At 55.3% G+C, this 18,184-nt stretch overlaps 1 protein-coding gene across 1 annotated transcript; it reads right to left on the bottom strand.

Moving 5' to 3' along the window:
• Positions 1 to 1,021: 1,021 nt before the first annotated feature.
• On the bottom strand, positions 1,022 to 12,973 carry PAQR5 (progestin and adipoQ receptor family member 5). Its single transcript, XM_075506450.1, has 8 exons — positions 12,917 to 12,973; positions 12,212 to 12,444; positions 11,830 to 11,957; positions 11,494 to 11,699; positions 10,696 to 10,822; positions 4,945 to 5,041; positions 4,273 to 4,414; positions 1,022 to 3,628 (listed from the first exon to the last, which is right to left on the bottom strand). Exons 2-8 carry the CDS (start codon positions 12,260 to 12,262, stop codon positions 3,381 to 3,383), a joined length of 999 nt encoding a protein of 332 aa, XP_075362565.1. The 5' UTR covers positions 12,263 to 12,444; positions 12,917 to 12,973; the 3' UTR covers positions 1,022 to 3,380.
• Positions 12,974 to 18,184: the final 5,211 nt, after the last annotated feature.

Raw genomic sequence — 18,184 nt, 5'->3', positions numbered from 1 at the left:
TCAATCTCGCTTAAACCAGCGACTCCAGTCAATTCTTATTTTAGTGCAATTTAACTACATCGTTAGTTAAGGGGGAAAAAAAAACAAAAAAAAAGTGCAAAGAATCCCCAAACAAGCTGTCTTTTACTATGAGCGCTATCGGAACAAGCCACTGTCCTGGGCCAACCTTCACTTCTTAAACAGTGTTTAAAATACATTGAAACAGACGCATTTGTTAATGTTCTCGTAACACACCTCAAGGATACCAACAGCCAAAATGGAACTGACCCCCCCAGGAGCAGAACCAGAGCCTCGCGTGCAGTCCCACCGTCACGGAGTGCCTCGCAAGCCACGACCCTCCTTGCCCTGCACCCTAAAACTGGTGAGCTGGGGCTGCCGCCCTAAAAACCAGACTGAATTCCCAAAGCCCTGGGAACTAACGGATAAAAGCGCCTGAAGCTGCACCTGCAGCAAAAAACTCCGCTCAGGCTTCCGCTGACTGCCGCGGCAGCGTCTCGCTTCTCCTCGATCCCGGACCGCTTAGGACTTGACAAATTAAACCCAGCATACTGATATCCACCTGGGAGGTGATACACGCAGGATGGATGAGAGCACAATTCAGTATCGTCACGGGAGGAAAGGTGGTTTAACGAACAAGCTAACGACTCGCACGCCAGACGCCTTTCCCAAGCCTGAAGGTACCCTCACTCCAGCTTATTTAAATCCACGTTGTGCATTATACCCTTCTGGGAAAGGACACGCGTCTTTTGGATTAAGCGTTATCCAGGAATATTCAGATTCACCTTTTGCCTTAACCCAAAGGAACTCGATAGACCTAAAAATCTGCTGTATCTGCATAGCTCATCAGCGCAGTAAAACCTCCTTGGCTGAAGAGCAGATGAGTGATGTTCTCTGGGATTTGGTCATAAAGGTCACAGTTTTGTTTGGGATTCGCTCTGGACTGGGCGCAGACACACAACGAAACAACATGTTCCAACAAATAAATATCCTGTATTATCTACCCGTAACGATTTGACACAGAGGTTTTATTTCTTTATGTGAATAAAATTTCGTACACTGAATAGCTTTTTGAAGGCCTGCCTCCAACTGAGCAAGAAATCTGGCTGACCTGTGCTGCTTCAAGATCAAACATTCACTCGTTTAGTATGTAAAGTATGCACCAGACAAAGGGTCCGTGCAACGCGCCGCAGGATCCAGAGGGATTCTGGTAATGTAAGTCGGTGTTATATTTTTTAATGTAGTTTTCCTGCAAATAATTTCACCTGAAGAGGACGAGAGGACTTCCCAAATTCAGAAGTTAAACAACCAAGAAAAAAGTTATAATGATTCATGTAAATTTTACAGACTCTTAAATCATGTCTTGCATGCAGAGCCAGATTCCTTTCCAGTCACACGAGTACACAAGGTAAATAAGCTTTGCAATTATCAGCAATTATCTCTGAAGTGATTAATTTTCACAGACAGTATTTTTATGAAACTATACAAATCAGCTTAGCATATATCAGTGCGATAGTTATATTAGTTTTCTCTTTTAATGAAATAAAACTGTTGAATAAACAATTATGTTCCAGTGCTTATAAATATTAATATAAATCTTGGTCAGCTTTCAAAAGGAAGCAATTTTTCAAAAGACTTCTTTGTCCCATAATATATTTAACGAGCCGTTGTATTGTCACTCAAAAGTGCATCAATTATACCTTGATAGAGGTAATTATACACAAAACAAATTACACACCCGTATGATTATCAAGAAGCTTGATAACATTCCCTAGCAGTAATCTTTGCATCACGTGTTCCTGTACCTCCCGCGCCGTGTTAGGTAAATCCAACGTGACAACCTCCATCGCTGGAGCCACCGGCCGAGCTCTCCCCGCGGGCTGCCTCCCCCTCGCCCCGGACCAGGCTGAGACCTCCAGGCTCTCCCCAGAGCTCTCTGCTTCTGCCTGTAAAATCCACGTGCAGCAGCAAAGGAAAGCGAGGAGCCAGCCTGAGCGTAAGGCTATTGCTGGGTGAGCAGAGATCGAACTCTGGAAATGCTTTAAAATGACAGGGTTTGACCCCCCGTGCCTTACCAGCTGAGCTGTTCTAACTCTTGCCTTTCATCCGACAACGCTCACGTCTCTAGGCTGTACAGACTGCCACTTCTTGCTCAGCTGATGTTTTATTCTCCCCAGACACCCCCATCCTATTCACTCATAAAAGGAGAAACATTCTTCTGTGCGAGTGGGACCAGAAACTAGAGAGGTGCAGAGGTGGTGGCTCTACCATCAGTCACGCCCTCAGACCAAGGGTCCGTCTAGCCCAGTATCCTGCCTCCAGAAACGCCTGGGAGAGGATGCCTCGACGCGGCAGTCATGAATTTCTCAGCCACCGCCCTCAACAAGGTGTCAAACACCTTTGCTGAATAGCGCGGCTTCACACCCGGGTTAAACACTCGGCACAAAACAGTGCCTGTAAGGAAGTCCACGTCGTCACCTCGCGGGTGCAGATATTTCTTCCTCCATTTGCGTTTGATGCCACAAATGAGGTTGGAGAAGCTGTGAGTACAGGACGGAGGTGTCCGGTGCAAGGAGGGAGGGTCGGTGCCTCCCGTGCTCTGCGCTTGGGGCTGCGTCAGCCGCCGGGCAGTCGCATCGCCCACGCAAGCAGGAGCTCAGCTCTCCCGTGGGAATTAATTTCCCAGGACTTACCTATGCACCGGAATTGGACCCAGAAAAAAGCTATTCTGGAGGAACATCCCATGGCGAGTTCTTCTAGAATAACTCTTTCCGGGTAATGATTAAAAGTAGCTGAATTTAAAACATAGGCAAACTCTAGTCTCTCTCAATCCCACATCTGTCAGGCACTTGGGTTTAGTGTAAGGCTGCGTAACACGGATATTTGAGGTTTTAATCTCCAAAATAATGCCACTTTCAAGGTGCAAACCTTAGTTAGGGAACCCCTGGGAGAGCCCCTGCTCGTGCCTTCGCCAAGGAGTCTTGGCTATCGGTCTAAACTGATGACAAGGACATCTGTGTCACCAGATGACCAGCGTTATCCACGTTCACTCGCCTCCCTGATTCCTCCGTAAGGCAGTCCTGATGAATGCCTATTGCTTTGGAAAGTATTAGCACTTATCTCCCTTTTACAGAAAAAGTTAAGACTATTTTAAATATTTCTTGTGGTGAAATAGCAACTTGATTAAAAGCACTTCATAATCTGTTCCCAGCTTTAAAGCTATATGTACAAAACCCAGTGCAATATGTTTTGCTCTTGAGAAAAGTTTAAATAAACATTTTCTCAGAGAGCGCAGGCAAATAAACTCCTCCTCATCCATACCATACACGTATTGTTTAGGGTCTCTCCTGTGGAGCAGAATAAACGCTATCTAGACCCGAAGCCTAATGCCCATGGGGTTTTTCTCTCTGCAGAGGCTCTGGCATGAAGCGCAGGGACATGGAGCAGAGCCCGATGACAGCCAGGCTCACGGCCATGCAGATGCCCATCGACCCGAGAGTCTGCCGGGAGGAGGGAAGCAGCGAGGGGGGCAGGAGCCGGTCGTGGCGCTCGGCCATGTCCATCATGATGGCCTCCATCTGGAAGTGCGTGCTGATGATCCCACACACGTGGAAGACTTGGTGGCTGTGCCCTGCAACAAAGCCAGAAGCACTCACCAAGAAACTCCTTGGGCTTCGTTAAAACACCGCCGTGAGGGCTCAGCAGACCTTCTGCATAGCATCCATTGCCTCCGGGCATCGCATTTTTAAATATTTATTCTACTGATTTCTGTGGCTTTTATCATTGCGCCACCAGAGCACGGAGATCTTCCTTTCCAAAATGCAGCCGGCTGTAATGGAAGCGAGGGACGTGCAGCTCGCTGCTGCGATCCTGGCACACGCGCCGTGCTAAGGAGCACTGCACTTGTGCTCGGCGTGGCGGGGGGACAGAGAAAACCCCGACGCGGCCAGGACTGCCACCGGTCTCCTTGGTGGCTGCTCCTGCAGTGCCCTGACATGGCACTGTGAAGCACCACTGTGCCACAGGTGAGGTTTTTTGCATGAGAAATGAGTGCTTTGCAGTCATGAAACCCTCTGTGAAGCATTTTGGAAACAGCACGCTTCCGGAGCTGTTCCCACTTTTCCTAGGCAGGGCTGCTGTATCTTGTATGTAAAACTACACTTCAAATTTCCAGCAGGGAATATATTATAACCTCTGGGAGTCACTCACGCATTAATGCGCTTTCTTTCTGAAAATAATGAGCAAACAATACCAACTCACCCTTTCGGCACTTACCAATATAGTCAAAGTGTCCTGGCGCAAGTCTCTCCGGCAGATGGCTAGCGAAGATGAAGCAAGTGAGGAAGGCAAAGACGGTGTGCTTGTAGTGGACCAGGATCGCAGCCTCCGTGCAGCTCTCTGCCGCACACAGGTAGAACTGCAGCAGCAGAGACGTGTCCGGGCAGGGGTGCCGTGCAAGGGAAAGAGGGGAACAACACGTTTCTAAAGGAGGCATTGCCGTTCCCCGAGCCCCCATCGTCTCCGGCTGCCCATCACCCAACACCAGGACACGTGGTGCAGGACCCAGGGCTCGGTACAAGAGCTGTCACCTCCCTTTCATGCAAATCCCAGCCCCGCACCTCCTGTCCTTAGACCTCCCTGCAGCAAAATTCCCACCCCGCTCCAGTTTAGGAACTGGAAAAGTAGCAGCGTTCAAAGGCAGTAACTTTCCAGCACAGGCAAAGTTTGAGCACGGCGCTTTGAAGTGGAAGGAATCTGCCTGTCAATAGGTGCAGGAAAAAATAACCGAATCTCTTTTCCTGCAGGAGTTTGTTTTCCTTTAAAACAAACAAAAAAGGCTAGCGTATTTTCCCAAGTATTTTCAGACTAAGATGAAGCAGCTGATATTTCCAACCCTGCAGCACGCCAATGTCTTGGTGCTGTGAATAAGGGCCTTGGGAAGCGTACCCTGTAGAAGAGAGGGATGCTGTCGAAGAGGTACGGGTACACAAAGGCCAGCGTGCGGGAAACCTTGCTGAACCTGGGCCGCTCCACCTCCAGAAACCTAGAGGAACAGAGAGAGGGTATTTCACATTGCACAGCACGGCAGACGAGGCTAACGTAAGCGCCGGATTCTGTTTGTCAGTCGTTTGCTGGGGACTGTGGATTGCAGTACGCAGACTGCACCTACGTTTCCCCACGGATGGCCCTGAATTCAGCCACAGCAACGTGCTTTTTGTGCGCTGAGGGTATGAAAGCTGCAACCGCCCTCCGCTCACCTGGCTGAGCCTTCCCTGGCTGAGCCCTGAGCTGGGGGAGGAAGGATTTAGGGGCTATCCTCCCCTGTTACGTGCTCTGCCTCTCGCAGGCGCATCCCTGCAGCTCCGCAAACAACCCTTTTTACACCATCCCGGCGGGGCTGATTTTTCTTCCTTTACCATTGCTCACTACCCGTTACCCATCAGCAGCTAGGAACAGAGCTGCTCTTTAAACAGCTGCTGCCCCTGCAGTTGTTTTTAACCGAGTTTTCACTCTCGGTTTTGAATCCGAGCTTTCTGAGCCCAGCAATCAAGGAGAATACATCTGCCTTGGTTTGGACGGCTTCGTAGGGAATGCAGCATTCAGGCTGTGATCGTCACTGTTTGTTAACGAAGCTGTGTTGCAGCTTATGGCTGAAACGCATGAAATGTCGCAGCATCCTTTTTTTTTTTTTTACATCCTGCCAAGCCTTTGCAATTGTCATTTCAGAGAACGCATGGAGAGAGTTACTGAAAATCAAAGTAAATTAATTTAACAAGTTACTTTTTAACGACATCACCATTATAATGGAAGAAGCAGCCTGTTGGGTATAATCATACTATGTATGAGGAGGAAAGCCTGCCTCTGTATGGGGAGTAATACTCTGCAGTTTGTTCCCCAGGAAATCACGCTGCTGAAATGTAGGACCTACTTCATAGCTGAAATCATGAAAGAATTGACCGCCCAGGTCCCAAAAAACCCATTATAAAACCTGGAGCTGGGTCGCCGAGCCCCCAGCCTGCTCTTCCCGCACAGGGGTCACAACTCAAACGAAACCTGGCGATGGCAAGCGCAGGGGAGCCGCACCGCGCGCCGGCACAGCCGCCAGCCAGCCTGCTCCGAGCAGCTTCTCCACCCGCCCGCGGCGAGGCGGCACGCCCGACGCGCCCCGTGTCTCCTCCTGCCCCTCCGGCCACGGGGACAGTTGGGGGGCAGCGGGGCGGGTGTCAGGATGCTCCTGCCACGGGGAAGGCTCCAGCAGCCAGCCCATCACCCTCCCAGCCACGCGAGCTCCAGACCGGGAACAGAAAACCTCTTTCTCCGATGCCTCCCTGCTGGGAAAGACGGGCTTTGATAGGGTTTTAGCCCAATGTGGAAAGAGGGTGGTTAACTTGAGCAGAACTACAACAGACCTGCCTGCAAAGCAGAGGGCTCTATCAATATGACCCCAAACAGGGGTTGAAACCCCGACAATCCAACTTACGCTCAAGAGCCACTAACTGCAGAAGGGCTTTTGGCTCGCTCCTCCTGGGTTTGGCCTTCCACCATAGCTTGAGGCTTGCTCAGAAGACATCATGATGATCACAGAATCACAGAATCTCAGAATCGTAGAGGTTGGAAAAGACCTTTAAGGTCATCGAGTCCAACCATAAACCTAACACTGCCCAGCCCACCACTACACCATGTCCCTGAGCACCTCATCCAAATGGCTTTTAAATACCTCCAGGGATGGGGACTCCACCACGTCCCTGGGCAGCCTGTTCCAATGCTGGACAACCCTTTCAGTCAAGTAAAATTTCCTAATACCCAGTCTAAACCTCCCCTGGTGCAACTTGAGGCCATTTCCTCTCGTCCCATCACTTGTTACCTGGGAGAAGAGACCGACCCCACCTCTCTACCCCCTCCTTTCAGGCAGTTGTAGAGAGCGATGAGGTCTCCCCTCAGCCTCCTTTTCTCCAGGCTGAACAACCCCAGGTCCCTCAGCCGCTCCCCATCAGCCTTGAGCTCCAGACCCTTCCCCAGCTCCGTTGCCCTTCTCTGGACACGCTCCAGCCCCTCAATGTCTCTCTTGTGGTGAGGGGCCCAGCACTGAACACAGCGTTCGAGGTGCGATGATGCTGAAGATGCCTCCTGCTCTATTTTCTCCTGTATTTCTGCATGATTCCTACTGGATTTTCCTACCGTGGCTTCACCTGCCCGGCGCTGTACTCCCATCCTGCTCACACGCTGCTGCTCGGTGCTGCGCCCACCCTTGCCAGACCATCTCCCCACTCCTTCGGCCGCGCACCAATCCAACCTGCGCTCTTCTGTTGCCAAAACAGAGCCACCATCTCGCAGCCTGGGCGCGCGGCCAGGCGCACGGTAACCCTGGGGACAGTGCCCTATTCACAGAGGACGGTGTGAGATGTAGCAGAGTTCAAGCCTACTCTGTTCTCATCGTGAAAAGCCCATACAGGTTTTTCTGCTTTCATGGGGATGTCCGCAGGGAGATGCCAAATCCTCCAGCATGAAAGAAACCTTTTACGCGGCTGCTCGTCCTGCACTGGGGGGGGATGCAGTCGGACGCTCTCTATTTCAGTGTGACGGGGGTATCTAGCGCACGTAAAGGATAAACGCACGTATTTCAGTCCATCTGCACGTTTCCCTGTTTGGCAATCCCATGTTCCTAGGGCACAGGATGCAAAAACCAAGCAAACAAAAATTCTTACTGTTGACTGAACCAGCCACCTAGGATTGGAGAATTTTCCCGAGATGTTGGATGAAATTTGGTGCAGCAGCTTAGCAAATGCCTTTCTTTGGATGCCCCACTGCAAGTCCCTGCCTTCATCACATCGCTGCATCCTCCTCTGCATTAACCCGTACGCCCGTCGACCTTCACGGGGTGCATGCAAGAGGCTGAGCGTACTCTGCCGCCGCGTTCGGCCACGGTGCAGAAGCTCAGCCGGGGTCAGGAGCCCTTCCCTCCCTCGTGTGAACCTCTCCGAAACGGCCAGGCGTGCCGCTCGCCTCTCTCTCCTCGAGTGACCCCAGTCCCTGGCAGGGACACGTGCGTCCGGGGCCACCAGCAGCCACGGACCCTGCCGGCCCCTCGAGAGAGCCCTGCCCAGGGTGCGGTCGGCAGAGCAGCCCGGCAGCATTGCTGTGCTGCTGCTGAGCCCTCTGCGAGCCGGGCAGGAGCCGCAGTGCCCGGGCAGGTCCCCTCCGAGCGCGCCTGGCTTGGTCGCATCACCGCCCATTGCGCAATTTGGTTTCGGGTCCGCTCCCGTCCATCCACCCCCTGCCTCGGAAGGACGTTTTGGCTGGTGTGACTCAGCCGAGGGTGACGCTGAAGCGAATGCGATCGGTGAGCAGCGCCTTGAGGTAGGGAACGGGGCGGCCCAGGCGCCGGTGGCCTCGCGGGGGTCTCGGGGGTGGCCAGCCCCGCTGCCTCCCCGTCCCCGACCCGCCGGCTGCGGCTCGGGCACCCCGGGGTGCAAGCCTGGCACAAGCCTCTCGCGCGAACCGGGAAAGCACCGGGGCAGAGGCGGGCGCAAAACCGTGCCCCCTTGTCCTCCGCAGCCCCGCCAGCCTCAACCTGCGAGAGGAGAGAAAGGAGAGAGGCGGGCGGCCGGGGGCACGGCCGGGGGCCGCACACGCAGCTGAGATGCTCACGCGCGTGGGGCGTGCAGAGGGGCGCGGGGTGAGAGCGGCCACCGCGGGGACGCTGGCAGCAGCCCCACGGCTAACGCGGTCCCCAGGCGTGACCTGGCGCGCGCGGGGTGCGGTGATGAATTACGGGGGCTCTGCTCAGCGCCGTGGGGGTAAGCCAGCAGCACTGCCGGCCCACGCCTGTACGGTACGTTCAGTATTCCTGCTCACCCAGGGATCTTGGGTTGATTTTTTTTATTTTTTAAGCTGACATTTGATGGATTTACTGCTTCTCTAATGGAAATTCCTGAGCCAATAGGAATTGCTATTCTATCACGTAGCGATAGTTGCATGTTTTTTCACATAACTGTACTTACAGTTTTGTAGTAGAGAGACGCTGACAATTAAATTTGCAGATCAAGAATTTTTTTAAACAATCCAAATTAATCTGGAACTCAAGTTGCTGATATTTCCTAAGTGTTATCTTCAAGTGGTAAGTACTAGGATTAGCACACGGTCAGTAAGCTTCGTTTGCTAAGCCCATCTAATGAGACAATAAAGAGACGCACAAGACAAAAATAAGAGGGGGAAAAGAGACAAAGAGAAAGAAATGAGGAATACAAGGAGAAAAATACCAAGCCCCAAGTGGCGTCATCCACCGAGTGATCCAAGAGAGATCCTTGAGTTTGCAGTACTGCTCAGGAATACCAAGGATAGATCCAGATCCTCCACCCCAGGGAGTTACTCCAGCGAGTAAAAGGTGAGTAAATCCTTCTGTACTCAACAGACACTTAAACGAGCCAAATTAGCAGGATCCGTAAGGAATATCGAGAGCTTAGCACCCTCCCTGTGGGGAAGACTCGGCGATGCTCAGCTGCATCCCGCCCTGCAGCAGAGCCAGCCGGGCAGCGTGATTTCTTCCTGCTGTGTTTGCCAGGGCGCGGGAGCATCTTCCTCCCTGCGTCGAAACACAGCCCTGTGCTGGGGGGCCCTGGGGGGCTGCCCGGGCCGCGGCAGCCAGGGAAGAAGGGTCCCCCGGGGTTACGTGACGCTGCGACAGGCGACCACGCGTCGAAGACGGCCCAAAATACAAGGAAGGAATAACGCCAAACGATTCGCACCGCTTGTGGAAACAGGAATTGTACATTTTGCAAAGCAAACTGCGTGTCGTCGCACTGACAGACCCGAGTGCTTTACAAACACAGCCTTCAGGGAGGTATCTACCATGAATTAAATAAAAACCAAACCAGCTGGAGATCTAGCGCGGCACGTATCGCTGGAAATCAGCCGAGTAGTTTAGACATTTGAGTTATTCCAAGCGAATTGTCTAATGCCATTCAGGAACAAAATACCGTGCACGCAATGCTGCTCGTGCTTTTAAAAATTATGCAATGGGCTGCGAGAATGCTGAGGTTCCTCCTCTCCCAATCTGTTGCACACACGTTTAAACACACACGCACGTATAAACACGCACATAAACACGCACATAAACACACACGCACGTATAAACATGCGCATAAACACGCACACGCATGTACAAACACGCACACGCACGTACAAACACGCACATGAACACACACACGCACATATAAACACGCACGTAAACACACACGCGTATAAACAGGCACATATAAACACACACGCACGTACAAACACAGGCGCGCAGCACTTAGGCTGAACGTGCCTTTAGCAGGACCACGCTCATGTTTAAACCTAAACACGTGCTTAAACGTTGGGTGCACAGGAGCCCAGCCCTTTTTGCAGGTGATGTTAGGAAAACAACAGCCCAAACGAGGCGCTGGCGGCGGGGATCTTCCTGCCAGGCGTGCACCGTACGAAATTACCTTCTGAACTGTCAAAAATTAAAGCTACTTCAATTGTTTTGCATTTTGGATCATCGAACTCTCCTAGTGCCAACGTGCAGCGCGTTTCCCAAACCAAAAGTCCCCTTCTTCCCCTTCCTGAGCTTAACGCTCATGTTGTTACAATACAGCCTGTAATTGAAAACCTTTATTAATAACACTAATTAATGATTATGCTGTAGCAATCACGGCAGATAACGCAGAAGCTTACCTGGAATAGCAGGACAGACTGGTGCTAACGACAGTGTTGAACACCGCGATGGGGACGTAGCAGTGGTGGAAAGTGCTGTTGACCCATTCTGCTGGGAAGATGTACGCCGAGTACGCCAGCGCAGACCCTGGAAACAGGAGGTGCCCGGTGAGTGCCAGGACCCGCTGGCACCCTCAGCACCCTCCTGGGCGCAGCCGTGAACCTTCAAATTGGCACTCGGCATTGGGCGCTCTCGGGAAAGGGAGACACGAATGAAGGTAGACGAGCGGTTAAATAGCTAAGTGGAGCATCAGGCAGACGCCCTGATAGCCAGCTCCTGCAAACACCTTCCCATGAGGAGCCGGAGGTGCCTCGTGCCATGAGAAGACCCTGGCTGCTGCTGCTGCTGCTTACCCTGGGCTTGCTCCCAGCGCGGTGCCACCGACTTTGCTGACAGCATTTGTCTTTAATGTGGTTTTTTTTTTTCTTATTTTATTTACTACAAATACGGAGGAGTGTCACACAGCCAGACCTCCGTCCCGGGGCTGCCCGGTACGAAACCCAGCCCCAAATTATTATTTGTGGCGGCGTCAGAGATGCTTCATGGTCCCTCCCAAGCGCCAGGCTGCAGGGAGGAGGAGGAGTAGACGCTAGACACAAGCAGCCGCTGTTTCTGCGTGTCCCATGGGTATGAGCCGTCTGAGCACGGCGGGTTCAGCCCCGTCCCCGACATCTCCCTGTGCTTCGGCTCCTGCTGCCCCGGGGAAGTGCTGGGGACCGGCACCCCGCCAAAACCTCTGCCGACTTGCCCGTCCTTACCCAAGCTGTACATGCTGAGAGCCGCGTAATCGAAGAAGTAGCAGATGTGCCGGGTGCGGGTGGACATGGTGCTGAAGGTGTGGGCGCAGCTGGAGGCGAGGGGGTAGATGCAGCAGGTCAGCAGGTAGGCGAGGAGGGGCCAGGCGTGGGGGTCCTCCCGGCCCCCCGGCCCCCGCAGCCGCCCCACCAGGGTCCACACGAAGTACCTGTGGGGCGGAGGAAGGTGAGCATCGCACCCTTGGGCGTCCCCTGTCCCTGCTCCCCCAGCCTTGCTCCCACCGCGGAGACCCACCTCTTCCTCCCAGGGATGCTGAAGACCCAGAGCGTGGTACCTACCAGGCAGGCACAAAATGCGTCCAGATATTTAGGGTCTCATTCGTCATTTGGAAGACGCTGAGGAGGCAGTCTGCTGCTGAGCTTCTGGGGGGGCGATACCCGAAGAGGATGCCCTGCTCCCGGTACCCCTGCAAGGCAAGGACTGGCACTGGTGGCAGTCGGAGGAGAAGGAGGGACAAATGGGAGGAGAAGGAAGGAAGGTCGTCAAAAGGAGGGTGCCCGTGATTCGGGACCCAGGGCCCTGCTGCGAGGACAGAGCCGTGTCCGCCCGTGGGAGGTGGTCTGCCCCAGGGGAATGGCCACCCCAGCACTCTGCTCCCACCCATCACCTCCCAAAATCCCCCCGAGCCTCGGGCTTGGGGAAGAAAAGCTCCTTTCTGACCTTAGGCACTTGGTTGATGCTGAGCAGCCGGGGTAACTTGAGGCTCAGCATCGCGCGGGTCGGGGTTCCGGCTCCGAGGGATGTTTTCGGCTCGGCTGCCCTGGGGACAAGCCCCGGCGGTGCCTCACACCCCGCCTGGCCGCATCTCACACCCCGCTGGGGAAGCGATGGGACGGGGACGGGGCTGCCCCGGGACGGGTGAAGCGATGCTCCCTGGGCTCAGGACGGGTGGCCTGGGGGAGACGAGCGTTCGTGGGGACGTGGCACAGTGTCCCCATGCGGGGTCCCAAACCCACACGTGGCAAATGCTTCCTGGGGGGCTCCCGTGGCATGGGGAGGGGAGACGGCATCCATCCCTGCAGGGGATGCTGGCATCCCTCCCTACCACCGGACCCGAAAGGGGCAGGGGGAGAAGGACAGCATGTCCCTGTGCCCAGCACCCAGAGGGACTGAAACCCCGTTATCGCCCCAGGAGAGCAAGGGGTGGTGCGGAAACAGCACCCACATCCCGCAAGCACCTTGAGGTCATACGGAAAGCCCTGGGCATGGGCTGGGGGGCTGCGGGGTGCATTAGGTCCCCTCGGGGAAGTGGAGAGGACGCAGGGTCCCAGGCAGCGCCCGGGCTGGTTCCTCTCTGCCCGCTCCCCATCCAACATCCCAGTGCCACGGGGCAGCCCCTCCGGCCCCAGCATCTCCATCTCTTACCCACTGACGGCTTCGGCAGCGCCGCCTCTCCTCCCCTCCGCCTCCACCTCCCGTCTGTGAAATAAAGGTGAAAAAAAAAAAAATTATTTCCTGCACCCTCCTGCAAGGGACTGCCTGGCCCGGGGGGAGAAGGGAGCCCGAGGCTCGGCGTGCCGGGTCAGCTCGGTCGCACAGGCATGTCGCATGTAAACCAACGCACTGGTCCCCCCAGGTTTCCGAGAGATGTCTGCAACCCTCCAGCCCATGGAGCCGTGAGAAAGAGCCCCACAGCCTCCCGAGAGCTGCTCCTGGGATGGCATTTCGGCTGCCTCAGCCATCCCATACACGCGCCGAGCTTCATCCATCAGCACGCGCTGCCGGTGCTGCGCAGAGACTTGCCGGTCCCAAATAGACCCCCTTGCTGCCCTTTCCCGGCCCCTGCCGTCACCCTTCGTCTTCCCCTGCTCTTCCTCCCCGCCCATACTCTACCTCTCCGCGCGGCCGAGCGGCTCCGGTGCAAACCTACAAGGGCAAAACGCCGAGGGCCACCGTGCGCGGGGAGTGCCCGGAGAGAGGGAGGTGGCTGGGAGGCGATTAACAGGAGGAAAAAAATTAACGAGGCAGGAGAGCAATAAACCCGACGTAAAATAAAATTGGAAATACCTTTAGTTAAAGATTAGACTTACATCAGGAGCTTTGTTTTTTGGCTGGCGCGCTACAGGCGTGCTGCCTCAAAGCTGCGCGGAGCCTGCAGCCCCCCGCGATCCCCTCGGTGCTCCTGCACCTCTCCCTGGGGAAAGGGGACCTTCTCCCTGCGGGGGCTTCCAGAGCCTCAGGACCCAGCTGGAGGGCAGGGAGGGAGGGCAGGGAGTGAGGGCAGGGAGTGAGGGCTGCCGTTGGTTATTTGCATGCTTCAGAAATAAAGGGCGGCCCGGCTATGGGAAGTATCCCCGCCACACGTCCGATAGAAACACAAATGAGGGCGACGACGGGACGGAACAAAAATAACGCCTCTGATCTCGGTGAAGCCGAGGAAGCCGCACGAGCTCTTCACCAAAGCGCGCCACGGGGTGCGGGAGCCCTGATTTGCAAAGAGCCCTCGGATGGGAGCCCCGAGCTGGGCGCGCCCGGGTGCGAACCGTGCCTGAAGCAGGGAGCTGGGCCCCTGCGCGCCGGGCTGCCTGCGCGGGAGGACGCGGGAAGCACCGGGCCCGGGCTTAACGAAGAACTTGTATTTTTAAGAGCACAATGAGTCACCGGAGCTGAGGGGAGCAGCAGCAGCCCGGGCGCACCCCGCAGCCCCGTGTTCTCCTCCTCCTTCGGCTGACTTCTTCCACCCGGGAGCCGTGCTCCGTGGCAGCGGCGCAGGTCGAGGGACGGGCGCCCATTGCGGCCGTGACCTCTGCAAACGGCTCCTTTGCAAACGGCAGGTTACAGACTCTGCAGGCTCACCCAGCTGGCTACAAACACACCTCCTCCTCCTCCTCCTCCTCCTCCTCCTCCTCCTCCTCCTCCTCCTCCTCATCCCCCCAGGGCCACGCATGGAGCCCCATGGGGTCATCAGGCACCGCAGGCTGCAGGTCCAAGCCCGGGAGCCTTTGGTTTGTGCCGAGTTCACCCGGGGCAGGTTCCTGCCTGGCACCGGCTTTCACCCTTAAAGGCTGTGGTTTGTCTGTGGCAAGAGGAGCCCTGGCACGTCCCCTGTCACCGTCCCTCCGCCGCGTGTCCGGACTCGGCTCCAGCGAGCGTGGAGCGTGGCTGCAGCAGCCCTCCCACGGCACAGCTCGCCCCGCCAGCCCCAGCTGGCAGCCGGTGTCTTTCAATGGAGGGAAAAATATTTTAGCTGTTAATTATTAACTTTTATGACTTTCTTACGGCGGCACAAGGAGAGAGACGAGTTGAACTGTAAAACTAGCAGCTGGGCTGCTTTGAGTGCTCGGCACTGGAGCCAGCAGCATGGGACATGCCAAGACCTTTTCCAGCGGAACAGCAGAGGCTTTGTAGGAGGTTGTTATTGCTGCGGGTGGCTGCTGGTATCTGCTTGGGATCTGAGACCAGCAGGCAGCTCCGAGCATAGGCAGAAAGCTTAAGGCTTTCCAAAATCAGTGTGTTTCAGGCGTGTGCTCGAGCTCTTCGCCAGACCCAGTGCTTTCATCCGTCCTCCTCAGGGGACGGCCGCGTCTCAGCGTCCCGTCCCGCTCCTAAAACGCTGCCGAGTGAAACTTCCATAAATTCTGCAAACGATCAGCGCAGCCACGAGCCGCTGGTGCCGTAGGAGGGCAGAGACAAAACCAGCTTACCGCCGGCCCCGCCGCACCATCCCCATCGCGCACAGCTCTTTCCCACCTTCATCTTTTCACGGCGCGTCTGAAAAACTCCCGGCCTCCCGGCACGGAGCTCATGCCGTGCAAACCCTCGGCATCCCCGGGGCAGCGTGAAAAGCAGCGAGCTAAAATGATTCAGGGGGAAAAAAGCAGAGCGGCCGGTACTTACGGCGCTGCTCCCAGGAGCGGGGCTGGGTCGGATGCTGCGTTATTGCCGGCGCTGGCTCTGGGCGACCGTATTACTCATCTGTGTACAAACACAGCCCACATGGCCGAGCTGTGCTGGAAGCCCGGCCGGGGCGTAGGCAGCCAAGCGAGCGGGCTGGGACAGGTTTGCCAAAGCCGGCAGCCCGGCAGGAAGGGCAGGGAGGCTCTGCCGAAAGCCCTGCTTGCTGCCGGCACCCGGCGGGATGGTCCCTGCGCCCCGGCTGGGCTCGGGGGGAAGGACACGGCGGAGGTCAGCCCCGCCGGCTGCGTTCCCAGATTAGGAGCAAATTAATTCTGGCTGGTCTTGTAGTGGAACAGGAAAAAGGCAAGAAAATAAAACCGGAAATAACTGTGGCCAAACGCTCTCAGATCGTGCTCTGGATTAGCTTCAGCCTGGCTGCAAGGAAGTGGAATAAGGGCAGGAAAAAATATTAACTCACAGACCTCCCTGTGCATCTTCAGCTCCCAGGCCCCTCTGCTTTAGCACCAGAAAACACCCGAAACTTGCTTAACTGTCTCCAGGGAGACCGCAAAGTTAAAACCCTCCCGTCGATGAAGAGGGAGGTGCTCCCAAACGGGAGAGAGTTCTGACACCGTTCCCAGCTGGACGGAGGACCACAGCCGGCCGGGCCACGCGGGTCCCCTCGGCCACCGCAGAGCCGGAGCCACTGGCTCCCCTCCCCTCCCCGCGCCTGCGCCGGCTGCAAAACCCAGCGCGTTTCCCCTTCTCCTCCCCAATAAAGCCTCTCTTTTTACTTGCGGCCGTTGGTAACGCGTTTCACAATATTGGAAGAGAGCGGTAGCTCGGGACCGCGAGCGGCTGCAGAGGGATGCACGGGCATCGCTCTGTGTTATTAAGTAGCTGGCAGAACCGGAGCCAGGCGTAACGCGCTGCTCACGCGTCGCGGGGAGAAGCAATACGGGCCGTTTGAAATCGGGGCTGGCGAACGTGCAGCACTGTCCTGCATTTTAATCACAAGGGAAGGTCTCTTGACAGCAGCTTCTGGGTGCAAGCGCGTTAACCCTCCCCTGCCGGCACTGCAGCACGCCTTCCCCTCGGACGACGGCTTCCCGGGCTCTGCGATCTCCTTTCGGGTGCTGTTCCACCGGGAGGGATGCCCCAGGGCTGAGATCGTGCCCGTATAGAACTATAACTATAGCACAGTTATAGGGAGATACATAATCTTAATCTTAACGAAGTTACGCCTTCCGAGTGCGAGATTCATTTGTGAGAAGGTATTTTCAACAAGCACAAATGCCACTTTCAAGGTCATACTGAATCAGTGACTATTTAAAAGCACAATTAAACCTCTGCATGCAAAAGCTCACTTGAACAAACTGCTGGAACATTCCTACGTGCCTTTTAGCATAGAAGTATTGGAAACCAATATTATTTATACTGAATTAGTTCTGGGTGGTTAAACAAACACGTCTAAGCTTTTAACTATTTGCCAAAACGAATGCAATTTGAATATTAGTAAAGTGTCATCTGCTTTCGATAGACACTAACAGTTTCATTTTGCTTGTAACAGCACTTTACTAGCAAGCAACGTTTGAAATGAATAGCGTTCACAATACAGAAAGGCTGTCCGGTTTCTTAATCCTTTTTTGTCACTGTCTGACTACGCAAAGATTTGAGATTATGCAACAGAGCTGACATCAATATACGTAATATATATATCGCTATAACTATGTCGGAGCCTTGCCGGCTGACCCACGGGCAAGGGGCAGCTACAGGGCGGGCACGGGGATTTGCACCAGTGGGTCCAGTAACGGGTTCCTTAAGGAAGCGACCCCCATGCAGAGGGCCAGGTCCCGCCAGCAAAACCCAAACCCCGTGGCCGTGACCTCTGCTACCACGAAACTCATCCCTGGCAGCAAACGGGAGCTCGGGGCTGATCTCGCCCAGGCAGGGATGAGCCAGGGACGCGGGGACGGACGCGTGCCAGCGGAAGCCGATGTTCACGCTCCGGCGTGAGCCCACGCAGGGCTCGGTTTATAAACAGCCCTTTTATTGGGATGTAGGACGTAAAGCCGCCCCCAGGCAGGGGAAGGAAGATGGTTTCATCACAGTGCTGCTCGGAGGAGGAGCTCTGTCGTGGATAACCGGCACCTCGGGGTCACCCACAGCTCCTGAGCGCGGGGTTTTTCCCCCCCCCGCCTTGCTGGCAAATTGGCACAAAGCGAGGATTTGCTTTGCGGGCACGGGGCGGGTGAGGCCGCGGCCGGGCTGGGCAGACGCACGTCTGCGTCCAGCTGCGGGGCAGGGGACAGCTCCGCTCCCGGGGGGATCGTCACTGGCTCCATCCCCCCGCGGCCCCCGTCCCGCAGGGCTTCGGGCCAGGAGAGCAGCGAGCAGGAGGAAAATGCTGCCTCTCTGCACGCCCCAAGCCTTTGGCATGGAGCACGTGTTCTAAACCATCTCCCGGGCTCTTTTTTTCCTCCAAACCATTGCCCACAGAGACCAAAATGTGGATTGACTCTACTTACCCCCTCGCCTGCCCAGGCTGACGAGCCGCGGCCGGTCAAATGAGCTGGAAAGGATGAAGTCTGCTGCTGCGCTGCAATAAACCCATGAAATACTTTAAAATGACTCCCAGTTGTTTTTACACGCTCATGGACACAAACCCATCAAATAATCCATCCACATTTATTTGTGCTGGCAGCTCTCAGCAGCGGAGGAGAGAATCACACCTGAGTACTTCGACCCCGCTTTGGGCACGATCCCCGGCCCAAGGCAGGACTTTCTTCCCAGCAC

The sequence above is a fragment of the Mycteria americana genome, chromosome 6, assembly GCF_035582795.1.
Source record: "Mycteria americana isolate JAX WOST 10 ecotype Jacksonville Zoo and Gardens chromosome 6, USCA_MyAme_1.0, whole genome shotgun sequence".
Classification (NCBI taxonomy): Eukaryota; Metazoa; Chordata; class Aves; order Ciconiiformes; family Ciconiidae; genus Mycteria; species Mycteria americana.
The sequence above is the reverse complement of the archived record's forward strand: the minus strand, read 5'-3'. Positions and strand labels throughout refer to the sequence as shown.

Coding starts and splice junctions, on each gene's coding strand:
- PAQR5 (XM_075506450.1), bottom strand. CDS start 12,262: ATGCTGAGCCTCAAGTTACCCCGGCTGCTCAGCATCAACCAAGTGCCT. Junction 11,958..12,211: donor GCATCAACCAAGTGCCTAAG/GTCAGAAAGGAG, acceptor CTTGCCTTGCAG/GGGTACCGGGAGCAGGGCAT. Junction 3,629..4,272: donor AGGACACTTTGACTATATTG/GTAAGTGCCGAA, acceptor GCTTTGTTGCAG/GGCACAGCCACCAAGTCTTC.